General features: G+C 38.7%; 1 protein-coding gene across 7 annotated transcripts in view; it reads right to left on the bottom strand.

Annotated features, from left to right (window-relative positions):
- The window catches only part of RGS7 (regulator of G protein signaling 7), a 242,117-nt gene extending 230,531 nt beyond the window's left edge, over positions 1-11,586 (bottom strand). For 5 of the 7 annotated variants that reach the window (XR_007629122.1, XM_050316772.1, XM_050316770.1 and 2 more), the window contains exons 1-2: positions 11,355-11,583; positions 10,109-10,220 (exon numbers count right to left, since the gene is read on the bottom strand). Coding sequence is in view for 6 of the 7 variants with exons in the window: in XM_050316772.1 (XP_050172729.1) it covers positions 10,109-10,186 (78 nt within the window). In the remaining variant the exon portion in view is untranslated. Of the gene's footprint in view, positions 1-10,108; positions 10,221-11,354 lie in introns of all 7 variants that reach the window. The other 2 variants (XM_050316771.1, XM_050316777.1) reach the window with 2 other exon arrangements.
- Between the last annotated feature and the right edge of the window lie 9,077 nt (positions 11,587-20,663).

Genomic DNA, 20,663 nt, shown 5'->3' with positions numbered 1-20,663 from the left:
TCAGCTATGCATCAAAGTTTCTGTTGAAAGGCTGATGGAATGACAGCTACAAATGCACCATAGGTATATACAAATGCAACTACATAAACAGAACATTTCCACAGACTTTTCTTTGGAATGTAACTCAAAATGAGATACAAATGCTACCTCAGTATAAGAACAGGACAGTGTATTTATTAAACTGCTCAACATGAACTTCAAATCCAAAATGCTATAGATGAGGAGTTGATGGAAAAGGGATAGACAGATTGGAACTACTTTCTTTCCACTATAAAAAACCCTAAGTACTTCAGGTCACAGCTGACTGTAGAACAGTTCATTACTTAAACTCTGAAAAGATTTTCCTTTAGCAAGAAGTACTATTCTTGTACTACAGGTTTTTAAGACGTGAGCATAGATAAAGCACTGTATCATTCATTCCTATTTTAAACAAGCCAAAGGTATTTCTCCTCACTTTTGAAAACCAAACCAACGCTTTAACTTTACTGGCCATTAGCATGGCTCCTCTACTGTGATGGACACTGACATGCCCTCCAGATCACAGGAGCCGTATATGAAATCTAGCATTTCATTCACGTATTGTGATGATTCCAGCAAGTCACAGACATGATTTATGAAAGGGTAGTAAAAACCTTTAGCTCCTACTGACTTGAATGAGATTTGCTGTTGCTTAGTAACTCTTAAAAAAACAGAGGCAAACGCTGTGAGCAGCTGTGTAGAAAACTTGTTTATAGTATTCTGATAGTCTAAAGCTACATTCCTATGACTGTAGTACTTTACCATCTAATGTAGTATTTTGATAAGATACTCTGTACAAAGTAAACGGTTGATCTTTACAGAATTTCATTAAGATTTCTTTAAATATCCTGCAGACCACCTCTTTTGCAGATGATACAGCTAAAATAAACTACTCATGACATATAGAAATTTTAGTATAACCCTGTATGATACCATCCATTATTCACACACTAAGTTTTCCATTTTCTACTAAGAAACTATCCTGTTTTATAATTTTGAACTTATGCCTGCAACTTTAAACATGCTAACATCAAGGGGTTTCTGGTACAGCCACAAAATGCTCTGTATTTTCTCCTTCATACAGATGGAAGTGTACAACATAAAGAGAATTTTTATTGTAAAATACCTGCCTCAAGTTTGTGTAATTTTGAAAGTTATTATTAAGCTTTGCATTCTTCTTTTCAATATTGATTCTATATCAAATGCAATTCTTTGGCTCCACTGATATCAAGAGATGCCATGAATCTACATCTGAGGGCATAATCTATCTCACATAAGATTAACACTTCTTACAGTCTGTAGGTCAGAGAAGTATAGCTGTTAAGAAGCACTAATATGTCTTTCAAATGGCATTCAGTGAACTGCTTATACATCCTGATATGAAAGAAGATCAGAAAAACTGTGGTTTTCCATCAGAATTTAGAGTGCTTTTAACCAACAGCTAATCGAGGTATTTCAGTGCAGCTCACTTTCACAACATGAAAGACATACATCATATATATGATATATTGTAAAAACTATTATATATTTAAAAGTCCTCTAATACAACCTTTGGTCATGTTTATCCAATTATGAATCAATAATCAAATCAGAATAAAAGGGGGCCCGGCTAGCATAATAGTCTTTCCAAAATAAATTTCATGGGAGCTGTATTTATACTAAATTTTCAGTTGTAATTCCTTTTTAATCTACAACAAAGAACATTCACAAAAACCTAACAGCCACAAAAGTGACATGCCAGTAAGAGTCCTGACCCCACAAACTGGGATGAAAGCAGACCCACCCCACTGTCCCTGCTTGTCCCATGGCAGCAGGACTCTGCATGGCTGGGATGATATTTATAACTGCTGATCCTTTTGTTGGTTAGACCACTGAGATACTACTAATGCATATGCATACTCATACCTATACATTCACGTTATGCAACCACATTCATCATCAAGAATAAGTGGAAGAGAAAGGAAAAAAATTCCTTTGGTGTTATAGGGAGCAGTTTTCACTTTCAGCTGGATACTCCTTGTGCATCTGAATTGCACTGTGAAGATATCCTCTGTGTTTGCTATGTCTTTCTCCATGGCACAGTCCTTATTCCCTAGAACTTCTTCACACAATGCCAGTCAAACAGGATTCAGCACAGGTCAGAGAAAGAAAGCAAACACACAACTCCAGCAGAAGTGGTGCAGAAGAGCTAATACGGCTTCAAAATTCCCATATTACCCAGTTTCAGTAAAAAACAGTACATGAATGCCAGGAGAATGATCATTTCACTGTGATAGATAAATTTCTGTCTGGATGGTTCTTGGTGTTTATTTGGCTCTTGCTTAAGGTTTTTCAGATTTAAACCAGCACATCTGGTTTAATGATATGATATGAATACAATTATATGATATGATATGAATCCAATACGATAAACCATTTGAGACCTTCCCAAAAGGATTTCTCATTTGAGTGACACTGTGGATCTAATAGATTTCAGTTTCATTTAACATCAAAGATGTCCTCAATTGAGTAGAAAAAGAACAACTATAAAAATCTTGGAAAACAGGCCTCTTCTTTGGAAAAATACGGAGAAGTTGTCTTCTTTCCAGTTTCTATTCATCAGCAATAAACTTTTAGCCAAAAGTATTTGAGGAAAGAAAAAGCAATAACAGTAGGAAAAAGCAGGAGTGATGTCTTGGTTTTTGATGCCCTGATCACCTTCACAGACAATGCATTTCTCCCCATAGAACTCTTCTCAGAGACACACAGAGCATTACAAATAAATTGAGAGAGATCCATAGCAGCATCTGACAAAGGAAGCTTTCAAACACAGATAAACACACACATGAGCACAAAAGAGGCCTCAAATTTTAGGAGGTTAAATAGTCCAAATGTCACACTCCCGTTCCTGTCCATTGAGAAGTCTATAAGTTGTCTAGTAAAATCTACCCTGACAGTTACAAAGGCTCTGTGAGATGCTCCTATACCTGTTCCTACAGCTCCATTTCTTGCGCAGCCTGCTATACTGCACTTACCCAGGCACTTCTCACTCTTCAAATGAAACTGCAGTTTCCAACTCTGCTTCTCAGACACTTCAGCTCCAATGTTCCCTGTGGCTTCGTAGCCAACCTCATTCCCACTGTATTCCAGTTACCCTTATAACCAATATGCACTTTAATAACTAGCTCAACCTTTTTATCTCCAGTTTTTATTTGTAGATGGTGGCAATCTCTTGCCAAAAAATCAAAATTCTGAGATAATCCCTTCACCAAGGAAAATTGTACATGTACTTTTTCTTCATTCTCAAAATTTTATCTAAAGATGTTTTCCTGAAGTGGTCGATCTCCTACTACTACTAATCTCGCCCTCAAAGTTTTCTTCTCTTATTCATTTTTGCAAGGCTCATATTATGAATGCTAAAATCCATACTTTTTAGCCCTATTACTGTAATTTGTTTCCATTAAAAAAAAAAAAAAAAAAAGAAAAAAAAAAAAAAGGAAAAATGGAAGCCATTCCAAGTAGTATTTTGCAATCTCAGCCCTAGTGGCTCCCTCTTCTGTAGAAAAGTTTGCTCTTTTTTTACCAAAAAAAAGGATTTTTAGCTCTGACATGTCACTATGATGCCTCAGTTTACTCATCAGAAAATAATTCTATGCATCTCTTTTACAAAGGAGACACAGTTAAAACTCAGTTATTGCTCACACGCACACTTTATACTGGCAGAGTTTGCCTTTCCACAATACTGTCTGAAAAGTTTATAGAATGTAACAAACAATTAAATACATTTTGCTGTTTTCTATGTTCTGTTCTTTCTAGGCTGAATCTGGGATTTAGATTTGTAAAGGGAATTTTCTTTTATATAGCTAGAGGCAATCAAGATCAAAAAGTCAAAATTCTGAGCTGATCACAACAGAAATTAAGCCAAATTTCCTCTCTTTCAGTAGCTTTTTAGATTTGAAGAAGCTAGTGCTGTAGTCCCTGCACTAAAAATTACAAATATATTTCAATTAGTTTAAGATTCCCAAATTTGTAAGATAGCCACATTTTAAAAAGTTATATTTACATGCAAGTATTTTATTATATTATCAGTACAGTTCATATCAGCTTTTGTGGGAATGATACAGGTTATTATAAATATTCCTGCAGTCCACAGAGAATATTGTTAGTCTGAAGTAAAGGAAAACAAAACTCCAAAACAAATTCTGCCCCGACATTGCACGTCACTATCAATAGCATCATTGTTTCCATAGCTACAAATGTAGACCGCTTCAAAGGAAAGAAGCAGAGAGACTGAAAATGACAATGCACAATCTAAACAGGAACATACATTTTCAGACAGCACATGTGTGATAGAGGAAGTAACATGGTGGCACAAAAGGCTGTGGGGTTTTTGCATTCGACAGTCATGCCAGTGATCTGAGAACATCAAGCTCAGAAAAGTAGCAGTAAACCTCTTGCTGCAACATCACTTGATGTATTTCTACACCTAGTGGAAGGAAGAGGAGAACACAAAGGACAGAAAATACCAGTAGGAATCATCAAAGCAGGGCAAGTGCTCGTCTCACAGATCTCACCACCTGCAGACTCAGACACATTTTTAACCCGTTTCCTTGGAATTTTCAGTGGTTTAGTACAGTTGTGAAGACAATCAAATCCTTTACATTGCTCTTATTCCAAATGGTGACAAAACATGTATGCTACACCTAGTATTAACTATAACCAGCCCAGAAGAGGATATAGCAAAGTGAATCACTGTGTAGAGGGTAGATACAAAACATGAGGGTGAGAGCCTACAGCAAAACAAAAGGGACTTCACAGCATCTAGCAACTATTCTGTCCTTCAGTTTTAAGTTCTGGCCTCTAAATTTAGCTATGCAAAAAGCCTACTTCACTATCAATCAACTACTCCAGAAGTACAACATCCTCATAATGTACTGGATAGGAAGGCAAATTCCTGTTTTTCCTACAGCAGGAATTCCAGAGATTCACAAATGTGGACCTTTCTCTGTCAATTCTATAATGATGAGTGTAGGAATAAAACCACAACCAGCAACCAAGGATCACAACAGCGCCACTCTTCTCGACAACAGAACAGCGTAATCTAGAGGTATATTGTAATTTATCATAAAATTGTAAAAATAAATAAATAAACAAACCATACTAGGAAAGAAAGAAAAAAACACAAACCACATAACACTTATCTCAAGTACCTTAGACTACCTCTGACATTTCCAGTGTAGTAACAAACAAACCCTGGGATCAGGATGCCTCTATAGGTTGTGATGGTATATTCAAAAATGCATAGCATCAGAACAATTCTTCCCTTCTCAAAGTCAATGACAGCACTTAGAAAAATCTATCTAAAATGTTCTTCCTTAGTCTCACAGGCTCTGGAATACAGTTCTCAGTGATTCCATTGTCTTCCAACAATCATTTCTAAGGGAACAGTTGATAAAGGCCACATGAGAACACAGTATTCTCTGCAGACTACTCTGGAAGTCATCTCAGGTGCAAGCAGAGGAGAAGAGAATGGTAATTAGAAGATGGTGGTCACTATTTCCTCAGATGTTGTCACTGCATAGCAATTGCTCCTTTACAACATTTACTAAGTACCACACTTTGGAGGCATGGCTTCTATCACAGAATCACAGAATATGCTGTGGAAGGGACCCACAAGGATCATCGAGTCCAACTCCTGGCCCGGCACAGGATCATCCCCAAGACTTGCATGGTGTGCCTGAGAGTATCATCTGAAAGCCAACCTAAACCTCCCCTGACACAACTTCAGGCCATTCCCTTGCGTTCTGTCAATGATGTCTCCCCTCAGTCTCCTCTTCTCCAGGCTGAACAGACCAAGCGACCTCAGCCGCTCAGCATACAGCTTCCCCTCAAGGCCTCGCCATCTTCATTGCCCTCCTTTGGACACTTTCTAACAGCTTAATATCTTTCTTATATTGTGGTGCCCAAAACTGCACACAATATTCAAGGTGAGACCACCCCAGTGCAGAGCAGGGTGGGACAATCACCTTCCTTGACCGGCTGGCAATGCCTGATGACCCCCAGGACACAGCTGGCCCTCCTGGCTGCCAGGGCACTGCTGACTCATATTCAACTTGCCATCAACCAGGACCCACAGGTTCCTTTCCACAGCACTGCTTTCCAGATCGTAACAAACTAAGGAGTTTAAGATTACAAATGCAGGCCTTGCTATACATGAGTACTGGCATATACAACTTTCCACGATTGTCACAGAAACAGAACAAACACCTAATTATCTTTATTGGAACATTGAAAGCCCCAACTGTTAGTGCTTCTAATCAGTTTTGGCAAAAGCTATTTTAACACTTGGGGCAGTGAGGAAGGTAGAGAAACAAAGTATCAGTCACAAGAATATTACTTTTCAGAGAGGGCTAATCTTATTGCTACAAAATAAAGCTGTCAGTTCTTAAATGAAGCTAGTTCAGACAGCAACACAATAACCATTAAACTTACAAACCAGAATTTCTAATCCTTGCAGCGTGTTTGACTAAGAAAGTACAGACCAGAAAGATAAACAAAGGTTTAGCAAGACCAGCAGTAGGTCTCAAAGAGAAGTTCCTCACAGACAACTCTTATTCTTTCAATTATTTGTGTTGAGATTAAACAAAACAAACCAAACAAACAAGCAAACAAACAAAAAAGGCAGGTCAGGTTCTGAAACTTAGAAAAGCATTGCAGTATTAGCTTTCTACTATATCTCAAGTTCTTTCTTAAGGAGCTAGTTTGCAGCACCTAATTAGGGTTGCCAAAATCTAAGATTTCTTCATGAGCATTTTTTAATGTTAAAATACTGTAGATTCTACTCTCTTATCTCTTTTAATTGCTGACTGGAATGGACTCTGTTGGAGTGGAAGTGAAAGAAGGGGTTTTACATTTTTCATATTTGCCTCAGGCTACTAGAAGAAAAATTCAGGACTTTTTCTAAGGTGTGTCAGTGCCAATGATGTGTCACATGTCATTACTTTATAATTAGGCTGATAGACAAAAAGAATAAAGCAGCTGACATTCTATTAAAATAAAAATTATTCCCCAAGACATAAAAACACTGACACGAGCATCTTAAAAGGCAGTGTAAAAATGATATAGGGAACTATTTATCTCTGCTACTGTCTTTTCCATCACAGATTCAAATAAGTAATTCTAAGGTATGTATATATTGGATTTTTAATTATCCTATGTTGATTTTTTCTTTTAAATTCATATTTGAAAGTAAAATGTAAGGAAATTCTTCTTTAGTTAGGAATAAAAGCTACTATGAGAATAACAGGCTATCTGCATCCTGTATTACTCAAGATTACGATTTGATAATCTGCCTTTCTACAATTCTTCAAATAAGTAACTAATCACAAACCAAATACATTTTTAAAAAGCCTCTTTTGTCAAGAGTTTGAAATTTAATTAAGTGCAGTAATGACTCTATAACAATTCAGTCTTAAATACTGAATTTGTAAACACTAGCACTTCTTTCAGTATAGAATTTTCTATAAAATTCTTCTAACAGAATCAGGATTTAGACAATGCAGAGCTGTAAATCCATATAGTTTAGAATATACTTAGTTCAGATTGTGCTTGGATGTTAGACAGCCTAGAAGAATTACCACACTGTGGTTTATAGCATAAGCAACAGTCTTCACTCAGCATGGCTAAATTTCACCTCTTCATTAACATAGGTAGTAAGAGAAGTCCCATCTATTCCTTGCAGGTACACATATTACAAAATGTGTGCTATTCTATCTGTTGATGTTGTATAAAGTACTAGAAAAATCCTTTTCCACATTTGTGGATTTCAGCAACCTTATTCAAAATACAAGACTACAAATTCACTTTCTTACTGAAGCCACCCAATAGCACATTTAGATTTTTCTTCTAGCAACTATTAATACTTTTCCAGTTGGCCAAAAAAGAGAGTCCTTCATGAAGCTGTCAGATGTAGTTCTTTGTTCACTCTGCACAATGCTTTCATTCCCGACACAATGACAGACAGAGAAGTATTGTGTTTTCAAATGTATTACAAGGAATCCTGTGATTTAGTTGTTCCTATAAAGGATTTATATTCAGAGATTATATATTCTAAAGTGAAATAATTTCCTCCTAACTATCCTTCTCTTATATTCTAGACCCGGAATTAAGAACATGTCTGCTTACAGCAATATCATATTTCAGGAAAAGGCAGGTGACTTTTTAAAAAGTTTTCTATTATTTTGTTGCCTGTTCCTTGAACACTGCAAAGGAAGGGCTACTTAGCTTTCTCCCTGTACTCTAATACAGTGTGCACAATCTTAAATGACTCTTTGATTCACCATGCTACAAAAATAAGTAGACACACAAAACCAAAAAGGGCAGGTAATGTTCTAGACGGTCAGCATTTTTCAAAAGTTTAATACTCAGTGCACCATTTTCACTTTAGTGACAACAAGGGAAGGCCCTCTGCTACACTGGAACTTTACCAGTGATCTGTAGAGAACTGATAAGGTGTTTGATGCTTTGATTTGCTAAGCAGACACCTGAAGTAGTGTGTCCCCTCTTCCCATTTTCACATCTTCCCTGCATCACCAGGATTCTCATCACTTGCCTCAGCAGTTCCATTTCCATCTGGAGGCTGCTCAAAAGCAATGTTAAATTTTGGCATGAGGTCATACTAAATACCATGTGTCACAGTTCCTTGAAGAAACTCTCTACAGGAGAAGAGAAAAAAATTTTTCTGTGTTGCCCCTCTGTGTACTAAATTAGCTGAGAAAAGACATTTTCCTCAGCATGGAAGTAAATCTTAAATGTGGGGAGATTCTGTTTAGAAAGATCAAACCCCTATAAGGAACAATAAAAGCTTTGGTATATTGCTTTTAATAAATGTAGCATAATTTCATGTATAAATTCATGTATACTATTGCATTTTGAAACACAATTGTGGTGCTAATGGCAAAGTAATCCTGCATTTTTCTAGATGTGCATTCTTAGATAGAAGGATAACCACAGTTAGGTTCATAAATTCATTCACTTATATTAAATGTGCCTAATTTTACAAAATAACAGTTACAACAAATTGACTGAAAAAGCAATGTATTTGAAAATAGGAAGAGAAAAAACCCATGCATCAGACTTCAATTCGAGACTCTTTTAGTTTCAGGGAAAAGAACACTTACCACAGTTACTGATGATACCTCAGTTCACCTCAAAGACTAAACTGAGTACATCAGATGCTTTCTATTACAGTTAACTTCTAAAGGGAAAAGTCAATGCCTCTAACAAAGTAAAAGTATTGATTTTTTCCACCTGATAAAAACAACCACAAACAAGTTAGAAAACATTGTGTTCTAAGAATAAACAAATAGTTGCATAATTACATATTTCAGTTTGCAACAGCAAAATTATTTTTCTCCACTATTATTAGAATGTATTTGTTACTCTTTTTTGATAAATGCAATTAATGCTTTTTTAAAAAAAATGTAAAAATACATCTCAAAATCCCCAAGAATTTACTCTCACTAAAATGAAAGTACAATGTCTAAATAAGTCCCCCTGCTGGAGTTTAATACCTGGAAATTTGTATATTGATGTTATTAGAATAACTACATTAGAATTCTCCCCAGTGAAAATTTCTAGACTGTATGTGTTTGGATTTTTTTAAGTTGTGGCAATTGAGGATAAGTGATATCTTTAATTGGTTTTTGCCCTCATATGAAATAAGGTAATGGTTCTGACTTCCCTGCACAAGAGAAATATTGTACTGTACAGGTAATATTTAGTTTTAATACATATTATTTCATTTTACAAATAGACTTTGCAAGTGAACACTTGACCTCAAAACATGTTCTAGTCTGGCACATGACCACCCCCATGTATCATATGTATCAATGCAGAAAGTGACTAAAATACATCAAGTATTTCAAACTGAAAACCAGCTGTTTCTGAACATGATGTAAAGTTGACACGTGTGCATTTCACCATTTCAAACAAGAGATACAGTCATTATTCATGAAACTGGAGAGAAACAGCAGAAATAATGACCTCACTTGCAAAGCAAAAGAGTCCACGACTTTACCTTTCTTAGTTTCTGTAAAACACAAAGGCTTACCTTTCTGTACACCAGCATGTTTGGGGATTCATCAGCCACCCCATTGCTGCTTTGCCCATAATTATTTCCTTGTGCCATGTCCCACAAATTTGATCCGCTTTTGGATGTTGCACTGTAAAAGGTAGAAGTGGTTTCAGTAAGGAATCGCCTCAAGTCTCCTTGTTTCCCTGATGAGTGATGGGCCTGACTTTCTCCCACCGTTATCAAAATCAATATATGCTCTTACACCAACGGATATTTACATTGGAGCAAAGCTGCTAATTCACCATTTACTGACATTACTCTCTTTTTCCTGTAAATAATGGATGTAATACGTTAATCTAATTTAGTCGTTAATGAATTGTCACTCTGAATAGCTCCCTGACACACCGCTAACCACCACATCACGCAGACGCTTCCTGACAAAACGCTCCTTCCTCCCCTGCACGGGCTCCACCAAGGGACGCTCCGCACCTTCCAGTTTTGGAAGGATTAGCTCAGGCCATGACGCATATTCAGCAGTGTCCTCTGCTCAAGCCTCGGGCCGTAGCAACTTTTGTAACATTCACAAAAAGCAAAACAGACGCTTTGAACTTCTCTGTAATTCACCGTCACATCTGTGCTCGTACACGTACGCTCGTACTCAATATCCACTCAGTATCGGGGCAGGGAAGTGGGTGACGAGGGAAAAGGAAGAAACAAGCCAGAACACCTTTGGGTTGCTTTCACTACTTTAATCGTACTTCACCGAACAGCACCGGCTCCCCGCCAGCCGCGTCTCCTCCCCGCCCTCCCCCAGGTCACACGGGAGCTGCACTAGGCAAGAGCTGGGATCATGCCGTAGCTCCGGCTTTGCACGCAGGTGTGAGAATGTGCTCCATCTACAGACCACACCGGCGGTTGCGGAGAGCCCGGAGAGCCGCTGAGCCCCGCTCCAAGCACTCACCTCCACAGCCCTCCCCTGCCCCCCAGACCTCTCGCGTCCGGGCTCCACTGCCCCCCGTTCGCTGGCCAGCCCGCGCTGCCCCCGCACCTCGGGCCGTGGGTGCGCGGCTCCCGGCGGCCGAGGGCCGGGAGCGCCGGCTCTCCCCCGGGCAGCCCTGCGCGGAGCCCGGCGCGGAGCCCGCAGCTCCAGCACCGCGGACAGCGCCAGCGGCGGCGGCGGCGGGAGCCGTCCGGGATGGGCGGCAGGAGCGGGGCCCCGGCCCCCGTCGGGCGGCGCGGGGCGGGGGGCGCGGAGGGGCGCGGAGCCCGCCCGCTCGTTTACCTCCTGGGCCAAGGTCACTGTGCGGTGGCCGCGGCTCCTGCCTCCTCCTCCTGCTGCTCCTGGCGCGCCCCGCGCGGTGGGTGTCAGCCGGCGGCGGGCGGAGGGACGCGGCGATCGCTCATCACACACACGCACACACACACGCACTGCGGGCGGAGGCGCTGCTGCCGCCGCTGCCGCCGCCGCCGAGGCTGCGGCTCTCCCGTGCGCTGCCGGAGCGCCGCCGGCTCAGCGCCCTCCCTGCAATGGAGCGGCCGTCACGTGGGGGACGGGCACGTCAAAGGTGCTGCCGCTGCCGCCGCTCCGCCACACAGCAGCAGCAGCCCTTCTCCTCCTCCTCCTCCTCCTCCTCCTCCTCCTCCTCCTCCTCCTCCTCCTCGGCGCTCTCGGTTCGCTCACCGATAACAGCGGCCAAGAAACTGCAGCTGCCAGCAGATCTGGCAGCAGCCCCTGTAAATGAGATTAGGCAGCACTGGAGGACTGGACAGGAAGAGAATGTGGGCTAATGGGATAGAGGAGGGAAGGGAAGGGAAGGAAAGGGGGGAGTTGGTGGGGAAACTGTGTCGCCTTCTTTATACTCCTTTACCGACAGCAACAGGGAATCAGCCTCTTCCTCTGCGTTATGCTGGACACTTTCTGTATTTTTTTCAGTGGGAACCAGAGAGAGCTTCTGCCCTGTTGGCACTGCAGAGCTCTCTGAGCAGTGGCATAGAAAGAGAGTCTGTTCCAGCTAGAAAGGAAGAAGCCCTGAGGACACCTCAAGACACCTTCAGGACTGTTTTGCTATGTCCCGGGCAACTGCCTAATTTGTGAAGGCTTCGTATTGGCCACGACAAAAGAAAAAGATCGAGGTCTGTCAGTTGTACTTCCTTATCACATACAGACAAATATACTTTGCTTTTCCAAAGGGGTTGAAATGCCCAGAACTCAATATCCACAAGAACACAATATACTTAAGTGGTTAGGCTTTGGGATATTCCCATTTGAAAGTGTCTTTTATGGAAACAGTAACTCCTACTACAAGAATGATCTTGCAAAAGAAGTTGTCATCTACTGTGCACTGCACCTTGTGGAGTGTGCACTGGTAAATCATGCAATTCAAGAACAGAGTTTTCCACACATACTGAGTAATCTCAACCCTTACTTGCTCTATTTTTCTCACACCTCCGACAGACTCTAACCAACACTTTTCCTGCTCCAAGTTTGCTATTATCCACTACAGCAACTTTTAACTACTCTTCCATGCTTTGCAGAGGCCTTCAGATACTCTAACAGAGAATGTGGTAAATTAGCTAAGGCAACGATAGGGGGTCACAGTGGCCACAACTAAATGAAGGAGAAAGAAAAAAGCTGATATGGACTTCTTGGAGAGATGAGGAAAGGAAGACACAGGTTTGATAATGGTCCTAGAACGATTACACTAGAGTAAAGAAAGATGAACTCCAACAGGAATAGGAATGTTTTGCAGAGACAGAAGTAGTAAAAGGTGAAATGACACAACACAGGATAAGAACCACCACCTCAGTTCAATGAGATGCCTCGGCAGCAAAGGAAAGTAGTTCTGTAGCAGACAGACATTGTGTGTCTCAACTTTGACAGAGATTTACAATAATTTAGTATGTCAAAAGGAAAAGGCAATGTGAAAACAAATGGTGTGAAAAAGAGAGAAATCTGGAGTTCTGAGGTGGAAGAGAACAAGGGAAAACATTAAACACCACAATGGTAAAATGAAGACATATCAATGTTGAAAACAGTGGGAAGAGAAATTTATCAAACTAAGGAATAAACAGAGAACTGAGAAAAGGCCTGTTTTCCACTAAAATTCATTTGACATACAATAGCATCTTGGAGAGGCTAATGAAGTCTGAATCAAAATATTAATCTTCCAACAGATCCTGTGATTCAGTCCATTCCACTATTGAGAAATGGGAACCAGCAATAAAGATCTCAGTCTATTATTTCCCTAGCTTTCGCACAGGCATCCCAGAAGAGCAGCACTGTGGTGTTCAGAGCTCAACAATTGGACTATGTAAGACTGGTAGGTGCACTGGAAGACAAGGGAAATGCCACCCCAGATCTGCTAAGAAGACAAGTGACGCCTTGTGGTTGTATGGCATGAAAATAAGCTCAAAAATCTTATTTATCAGGCTGGTGTTTAAATTTCTTTTTGATAGTAAAAATGAGAACTTCACAAAATATAGTTCAAATTTTTAACCTCAGAGAGGGATCAAAGCAAAAAATCTTAAAAATATTGATAATTCCTTCCACTTGTTCTGCCAGACAACGCTTAACACACTAATTGTATTAAAGGACATAAAAATCAAACATTAGCAAGTTTGCAGTAAAATCATATATTTGTTTTCTTACTTCGAGTCATTTTTTCCTTTGAAAATATTCAAATTTTATTAACATAAATGTAGTTCTAAAGCAAAGCAATGACTTGAGCCCACTGAAGTTAATAGGTGTTTCTCCAGTAATGTCAAAGGGAACTATATTCCACATAGTCTTTAATCTTATCCTCAGAACCAGATGAATAACTTAGACGTATCAGTGATGTGTCTCACAACTACAGAGGTATTACATTGGATAGCTTTGGTGGAACACCAAAATTTTTTTTCACTTCACCAGCATGTTGACTGTCAAAACAAAGCAGAAGTTCTAAATCCTAAAGGGGTTAAACAGAAGAGAAGACCAGAAATAACCTAACAGAATTTCCTTTTTGACACTATTTTGTGGTGAAAGAAACCCTGGGCTGGACTACTTCCATAAATGCAAGTAGAAAAAAAAAAATGTCTTTTAAGAATATGTAATGGGATAATCTCATTCTATTGTAGTTGGATGTGTTTGTTCAATAGCCTATAAAAGGCTTTAATTCATAAATTACTTACACATCTTTCCCATGTTGAAAGTCATCACTTATCTCATAGACAACCAGCATTAGCCTCCCCAGAAAGCATGATCTGCCAGAAGAGGAATGGCCTTTTCAAAATGCAAGGCAAAACTACTCATTAATAAAACAAAGATGATGGGGAAAGGCTGCCAAGGGGCAGCTTTATCTAACAAGGCAATAAAGTACACATGATTGAGCAAGGTGGTGACTACATTTTCTGTGTTTAGTTTGAATTGTCAATACAACTCAAGTATTTCACTAACGTCACATACACATGACATTTATAAGTAAAAACATTATGTCAGGTTGTATACAATAACCTATCTGGACATGGTCAGAAATTTTGCTTTCTGTCCTGCTGACCAGTACTGTAGCATTATATCAGTATGCTGCCTATATGCATCAATTTATCTTGTCTTATGCCTAGACTGAATGTTCTTTGGAGTAAAGACACGCTGTGCAAGCTCTTAGCACAGCATGATCTTGTTCCATGACCAAGTCTTTAAAACGTTACAGCATTATAAACAGTCACATTCAAATTTACTAAAATAACACAAGCATTCCAGTTCACTAGGCCCTAAACACTGACAGGAGTTAATACTGTGCTACCTTAAAGTATAAAACCCACTTTTTTTTTTTTTTTTCTGCTAGCCTGGTTAAGCACAGAGACAGTCTGTCTGTTTTATTTGAACTCATATATATATGTGACCCTAAAGAACCACAAGTGTTTCGCTGCCAGGTTCTGAGCAGGTAGCAATAGACTTCAGGCCCAATCCTTGGCCTTTTTGATGGGATCTGAACACCTGCTCCTTCAGGAGTGAATTGCAATCAATCTATTTAATGTAGGTTTTCAAATGTCATTCTGATGGCTACAGGTTGCAGTATGTACTTTCATGAACTGAACCTAGGACTGACTTTCTTCTTTCATTGCCCTTTTTTAAGCTCTAGGCATTTGGTTTGCCACCAGCCTTCCAACCCTATTGGATTTTTAAATTTCTTTTTCAATTTGTGTTGCTGAAGTACCAAGCTTTTGTTGCTCTGGTATTCTGTTGGTTAATGAAAGAGTTAAAAAACAAAAAAGAAGGAGGTCACTAAAAACAATCTGGATTTAACAAGAAAAATTATGACTTGATAGAAAAAGAAATGAGTTCTGGACAGACAATTTCACAGGAATATAAAATTGTTAGAAATAAGGAAATCCCACATTTCCATAATCTTTTTTTTTTTAAAGTATGAGATACAGGTATATACACCCCACCCCACCCCCCCCGAAAACACACAGTACAATTTGCATATATTTAAAACCTTAATGCAAATATTTCATACCCTACTGAAAATTTCGATTATTACTGGAATAGAAAATCCACAGCTACATAGAATTTGATACCAGTATGGTGGTACGTCAAAGCTATCCAGGGAAATCCAACAGCTTCTGCAGGCAAAGTAGAACAATCTCAAGCACTTGCATTGCAGTCCTGACAATTTAGCCAGTTCTAACTTTACCCAAAAGAGGGCAGACTTTCTCAGGCAAAGAGAAGGGTTACGGTAGCTAGCTGACGTGCAACTAGGAAATTTTTTTCCACAGAAAGAGCTACCACAACCGGTTATATATCCTCATTTCCTTATAAAGTGAGAACGATTACAGAAATGAAATACATCACATATGCAGCATTCCTTTAAAATGGCCTGGAAGAGCCATGATTAATTAGTCCCTATCTTACAATAAATTTCCAGCTGGAGAAATCAATCAAACATGTAGGGATAGAACTAATCTCCAGAGGGGGGAAAAAAAAGAAAGATCAGGTTTAGAGGCAAATTTGGATGTCATCATATCAACATCCTTGACTCAAGTATGGTTATGAATCCTGGTCTCCCAGCTTCCAGGGAGGCTTTTCCATCTAGTGTAAAAATATTGACATAGAATGAACCCTGAGTTTGAAAAATGGGATGTTGTCTCTGCTTCAGATAAAATAATTAAAATAACAGTGTATTGCTCTCAGCATCTCATATCACTTGGTATTTACGACACTCTCCTCAGAGGCAAAGATGAGCAACTTATAGGTTAATATCTACATCTGCAGATGCCACATACTTCACATGGGAGTGTCCAATTACTGAGAACTTAATGTAAAGTAGGAAAGAAAACACAGTGATGTGGTTTTGTAAATTTAACTACAATCCTTTTAGCCCAAGATATTAGCTTCATTCAATCTGACGGTAGTTCAGATTTTAAATAAAAGTACCCATTGGTTTTTTGGGGGTTTTTTTGTGACTAAAACAACAAACCAAATAACAGGCCCTTCCCCTTCATTGCTCAAGAAAATCTCTCAGGTGGGCCTGATTCATAGGACAGCATTTGTTCAGATCAAAATAGAATAAGGCACTTATTAAGGATTAGTTAGGAAAAAGACATTGATTTAGAATCCTTTGACGTGAAAGGACTAGAAAAAGGAAGACTCAGAAGCCCTACAAAGGGAGGGGGAAGAGAGCACCATGTATGAGAATGCCATGGTTACAGACCAGAACAGATTGATTGCCAAAAGACATCATAACAAAATTAACAGGAGACACCGAAAACTAGCTGGAGGAATAATTTGTGTGGTAAAGAATTGAGCTGATAAATAAAAATAATTCAGCAGAAGAAAACAAGGGGGGGGATAAAAGGCACCCAAAGAAAAAGAAGAGGTTCAGAAGAGATGAAAAAAAAATTGAGAATGAGGTACAGGACTTGGTCACATTTGACAGGGGGTGATTCTTGCAAGTTGTTAAAATGGTTTTTGGGGAAGATGTGTTTAAGTTGATCCTAAGGAGAGATTAGGGAGCAACTGAGAAATTTTGAAAAGTAAAAATTGTCCATTTGTGTATCTGATCTCAACCTGTTTACACAGAGACAGAATTTCTAGAAACTTCCGACAAATAGGAAAATGTCAGAAATACAGAGTACAGGCTGACTTTTGTAGGATTTTGTCAGGTGTTTTATCAAGAAACAACTTTTCTACAACATGCCTTTCTGACTGCAAGCTAAGATTACACATACTACAAAAATAATAAAAACTGTGGCAGATATCAAGCCAGGAAATAGCTTCAAACTTAGCACCACGCCATCACAGGTAGCCTGCAAGTGCCAAACTTGCCTATGCAAGCTACTGCTGAAATTGCCTGCTTTGCCCATTCCCTCCAGCAATCAGAGTTGATGTGACTGAATCTCGTTAATTCACTGAGCTGAACACACTGAAGGAAAAGAGAGCTCAGCAGTTTAACCAGCTTCGTTCATCATTTTTCTTTCCTTCCCCCACTTTTCATTTTGAAGTTCCCTCTATCATTCACGAACTCCCTGCCTCACATCCCCAGACAATCTAATAAAACAGCTTTTTTTCCCCTAAGGTTGTTTTGTTTTTCTGAAGGTTTAAATCAGCCAGAATCAGTTTGCTGATTGTGTATCACAAACTGAACCAATCTACATCCATTTATATCCAAGTACAAACAATAAATACAATAATTTCCTCACGGGAAATAATTGGAGTTTTCATTCTTTTAAACTCTGCATAGCATTCAGGTTGAAAGGAGAGCTTACTTTTCTAAATTAAATTCTCCAGAAACTCAAAGACTAAAAATTACAAAAAGCAAATAACCAGGCAACTATGTTGGCTAAAGATTCCCATTAAAAAAAAAAAAAATTAATAGAACCACAAAGTAGGGAAGTGGGTTTGTTGGGTTCTTTTTAAACCACAGTATAAAATCAAATCCTTCCCAGAACACATCCTTCATCACAAAACCTTTATTTTTACTTCAGTCTACAAGACTATTATCAGACATTCAACTTCTATACAATTTCTCAAATATTAAAGGAAACTTCCTTAAACCTCTGAACTGCAGATGTATAGTTCAAAACAGTTGGACAAGAAAAAAAATTATATTTATTAAAAAAAAAAAGGCACCAAACCTTTAGCAGTATTCTCTCTAAGATCATAACAAGTTAAGAAAGAGATTGAAAAACAATAGTGTTCAAAGTCAACCGGAACAGTTTAGACAGTCAAGAGAAATCTTACAAAAACTCTATATTATAAATATCATAAAATTTGGCTTCGCTTTCAATATTTGAGAGTCAGGGAGTAAAAAATTCATCTTTCCTTAAATTATACTATAATATCAAGCCACTCTGCAAGCAGGAAAAACTAAGTAACCTTGACCTAGAGCTCATAACCTGAAATAGCCAGGCAGTGAGGTAAAACAATAAGAATGTAATTAAAAGATGCAAGACATGTAGAAAAAAAAAAAAACAACCAACTAGTTTTGTGTACTCTGTCCAAAATGTCTGGGTTTTGTTGCTGTGCACAATATCTTTCTCCAGTTAATGTAAAGAACTGCTAAACACAAGGATATATGTATTTGGCTTTGTCACTAGTTTATACTTAAAGTGTAAGAAGCAGACAGTAAAGCTTGATTATTTATCTGACAAATAAAATGCTTAGCACGAAAGACATGTTTACCCCCTAACATACTAATGGTTTAAACTTTATTTTTTGCAAGAGAGCAAAATAAACTGGTGCTAAAAAAAGGCAGAGCTTTGCTGAGCCAGATTGGGAACTAAAATTTTATGCAAGGGTATCATGAGATTTGCACAATATAAAGGCTTGTCTTTTATGGGAGGACAGAAAGATATTTAGCCATGAGCCTTTAGAAAACAGAAGAGAGAGAGGGGGCAAATGAATAAAAAGAGGTCATAATAATGAAGGCAGGAAGGTAGCATGAATACATCCAGATTGAAAATTGTTCTGCACTGGGGAGGGACAGTATTACTTGCTTAATAAGGAAGCAGATTGAAATCACATTTCACTGCCTCAATGACTCTGCCAAATGAAACTTGTGTAGCTTCCAACGGTAAAGTAAGAGATGGACTAAGATGAGATGGAGGGAGCAAGAAGGATAACTCAGAAACCAAGGATTGATCCCACTTTCTCTGGAAATTGGTTAGATTTTTAGGCTAAAATTAATGAAACAAAATTTAAACTAAATCCAAGAATAAACAAAATAAAAAAATCCGAGTGCTATAGAAAAGAAGAATGTACCTGGCTTTCCATCTCAACAAAGAAAGGAGAATGAAGATAAGGTTCAGGGAGTGAAAGGAAATCAAAATACTTGGAGATTGGACAAAGAAAAACAAACATAGGTACAGAGCAAAAAGAATCCACTGTTCCTGTGCAAAGACAACCAGCCTTTAAATTTAATTGATAACATCTACTTCCTGATTACAAATAACAAGGGAAAAAGTTCTGAGCAACTTTCAGATGAGGAGTGCATGGCTTTGTAGCTAGGAATAAGTTTAGCTAGAAAGGAACTAGGATGGTTGCAAAATATGAAAAGCTAATTTATTAGTCTAAGCCATAAGAGTTTTCAAGGAGTTCTCTAAAGGCAGAAAAAACCACAATAGGGACTGCAAAAAACTAAGTAATTGGCTTTTATGTGTCAGAGGGAACTGAAATTTACAGTTGCAAGCTCAAAAAGACGTTTGTAGTTCTTTCGCACTCCCTCTCTTACGCAGCATCTTCTCATCTGACAGTGCACAGAATGCTAATGCAAAGGTTATCTAACCTGTGTGTTTGACATCATGGTACTATTTTTTCTATGTTCACCAGCATGGCTATGTAATATATGCAATAGATAATTTTATGTCATTATAACGCAGTTACATCTACCATACATTCATCACAGAAAGTGGTTTCACATTTGACAGTGGAAGAATAAACAGAAGTGAAGTCTGGCTTCAGCTCAGTTCACCTTAGATCAAGCAAAAAGCAGCAATCAAGACATTTCCTTTGTTGTACAGCAGATGTTCAGGGGTGACCAATAGTTAGGTCCACAGACTCAGCCATGTTTCCTTCATGTTTCCTTTCTGAGTTGTTTGAAGATTATTTCTATGGCCATATTACTATTCCAGTTCTCATCATGGGAAATAATTTTCATTCTCCTAAAACATCAAAATTTGCGTGAGAGGAAGGACCTTGAAATATGAAACCAACCCTGCAATCTATACTGATAATATCTTGTAAAAGCAACAATGACACTCACAACAAGCTTCACTAGACACAAGACTCACTTCAAGGAAGCAAACTGCAGATACAGAATTGTAGGCACACACCCCAGTCTAACCACTTTTTTAGCCAACTAAATATCACTTCAGTTTGGTGAAGCATGTTCCAGTATGTTGTTGCTAATATTATAAATGCTATAACACTGCTTTGCCAGTCACAACACTGCTATCAGTTGTCCTTCCCAGCCTCATCCCCAAGGTACATGCAAAAATCCAATAATTTGTACACAGGCATTTGTGACAATGGAAGACCAGCATTTTTTTAGTTGGAGCAGAAAGAGCATAAAGTCATGAGCTTGAACTGATGATGAGCAATTTAACACTAACA

This window comes from Myiozetetes cayanensis, unplaced genomic scaffold (assembly GCF_022539395.1).
Source record: "Myiozetetes cayanensis isolate MyiCay16 unplaced genomic scaffold, myiCay2020 scf2-11, whole genome shotgun sequence".
Taxonomy (NCBI): domain Eukaryota; kingdom Metazoa; phylum Chordata; class Aves; order Passeriformes; family Tyrannidae; genus Myiozetetes; species Myiozetetes cayanensis.
The sequence above is the reverse complement of the archived record's forward strand: the minus strand, read 5'-3'. Positions and strand labels throughout refer to the sequence as shown.